The sequence below is a fragment of the Pundamilia nyererei genome, unplaced genomic scaffold (assembly GCF_000239375.1).
Source record: "Pundamilia nyererei isolate P.nyererei 1_Seehausen unplaced genomic scaffold, PunNye1.0 scaffold00028, whole genome shotgun sequence".
NCBI classification, from domain to species: Eukaryota; Metazoa; Chordata; class Actinopteri; order Cichliformes; family Cichlidae; genus Pundamilia; species Pundamilia nyererei.
In genome coordinates this window covers 1,411,435-1,413,211 of record NW_005187429.1, presented here as the reverse complement: position 1 = coordinate 1,413,211, position 1,777 = coordinate 1,411,435, and the positions used below count along the sequence as shown (strand labels likewise).

Below are 1,777 nucleotides of genomic sequence, written 5' to 3'. Positions count from 1 at the left end.
GTGTACCTCTGGTGCAAATTACTGACCTCTGTCATCATTTTAAGTGGGGGAACTTGCACAATCGGTGGCTGACTAAATACTTTTTTGCCCCACTGTATGAGTAGATATTTCTAAGCATAAATGACAATCAACAATACAAATCTAACAAGGTGCACTTTGAGAAAATGTACTCACCCACAATGGGATGTTTGAGGCAATTCTTTTTTTCTGGATCCGCAAAAATGATATGAGGTACACCTTTGGCTTTAAAAAGCAAAAACACATGTCAAAGTGAAAGAACAGACTACCTTAAGCTTCCAATAAATAGGGGAGCCTTCTACACCCTGCTTTTTAGACCTTATTTAAAGAAAAAAAAAAAAAGACAAACTTCAGACAACCACCTCCTCAGGACCATCGTAAGCCTTTAGTTGCTAGTTCCAGTGCAAAAACTCTATACATTGCACAGCAATAAATACAAAATAAAAACACTTAACACCAAGAAGGAAGAAAAAAAACAAACTTACCAACATTCTGAAACGTATCTGAAAAGAGGTAAACATTAAAATGAAAAACAGAAAAGATGAAAATGTATAATAGATCAGAGTTCACATACACAACAGAATTAATGTCAAGTAAAAACTGAGCATTACCATTTGGGAAAAGGTCTTTCAGTTTCTGTGGGTAAAGAACAGGAAACATGCAGAGATGGTTTATTATTACTTAGGTAAATGTTGGGACTGTCTTATTACACTGTACCACAGTTAACTAATCTTCTCACTCAAATTAATTCTCCTTCTCCTCCTACCACATTGCAGAGATAAATTAACAGGTACATTTAGCCTTTGGCTGGTTAGCACCTTTCTATACTGGTTTGGTGTGTTTACATGCAACTTTGGGTAAAAACAAAAAAACAAAACAACCCCCCCCCTCCCAAAAAACCCCCCAAAAAAACAAAAAACAAAAACAAAAACCAAAAAAAATAAAAACAACACACCGAGACAATAACCAATGCAAGGTTAAGTTATAGATAAAGCTGTTTTTATGTTCATTACTGAAGAAAGAATGTCATGCCCAAAAAAATAAATAGATTAAAAAAAACCAAATGTATATTAAGTCTAATGCCCACCTGGTGATGTACACCTGAAAATATGTGCTTCTTGTAATCAAACAGCCTTCCAAATTTGTAGAGGCAGAGCTGTGGAAAAAAAAGACAAAAGGTGCATTAGTCAACGGTTTTTGCTACACAGCTGAGAGTTTGGCAGATGTTATGGAAATTTAGTGCTTTACACTGTTGCCAGGCAGAAATCCAGTCATTTTAAACAAGTATTCTCTTCTCCAGAGACATAAAGCAACGAGATCACACAGAGCTCAACTTTCCACTAGCGAGAGGGAGGTAGTTGCCTCCAACCTACTTCAACTTCCTTCCCTCTGTAGGCTGCTTTTATTGTTTACACTCATGAACATTTATAACACTTGCTGCTATGTTAGGCAGACATTGGAGACTTTATTTTATTTTCGCTGGAAGAGAGATTTGATTTTGAAGTTACTTTTTGTTTAATTTTGTATTTGTTTGGTCAAGTTTGTAAGACAGAAACACTGGAATGGTCTGTAAACACGGTTATAGTAGAAAAAGAAGCTAGTTTCTCTTTGTTTCCCTCACCACCATTGTGGTTTTTTATTAAAATAAAATGTTTTTTTTTTTTTTGTGGCCATAGGCTCCTGCCTTTCTTTCTGTTATGAGTTTGAGTAAATGAATCGCTGCTGCATTTGTGCGCCCTCTGAGGAGGGTGCGTTTGCT

At 36.1% G+C, this 1,777-nt stretch overlaps 1 protein-coding gene across 1 annotated transcript in view; it reads right to left on the bottom strand.

Moving 5' to 3' along the window:
- The window catches only part of LOC102198506 (uncharacterized), a 23,592-nt gene that overhangs the window by 8,586 nt on the left and 13,229 nt on the right, over positions 1-1,777 (bottom strand). The window contains exons 2-5 of the mRNA XM_013909616.1: positions 1,106-1,174; positions 630-654; positions 504-521; positions 175-243 (exon numbers count right to left, since the gene is read on the bottom strand). Coding sequence (XP_013765070.1) covers positions 175-243; positions 504-521; positions 630-654; positions 1,106-1,174 — 181 coding nt within the window. The remainder of the gene's footprint in view (positions 1-174; positions 244-503; positions 522-629; positions 655-1,105; positions 1,175-1,777) is intronic.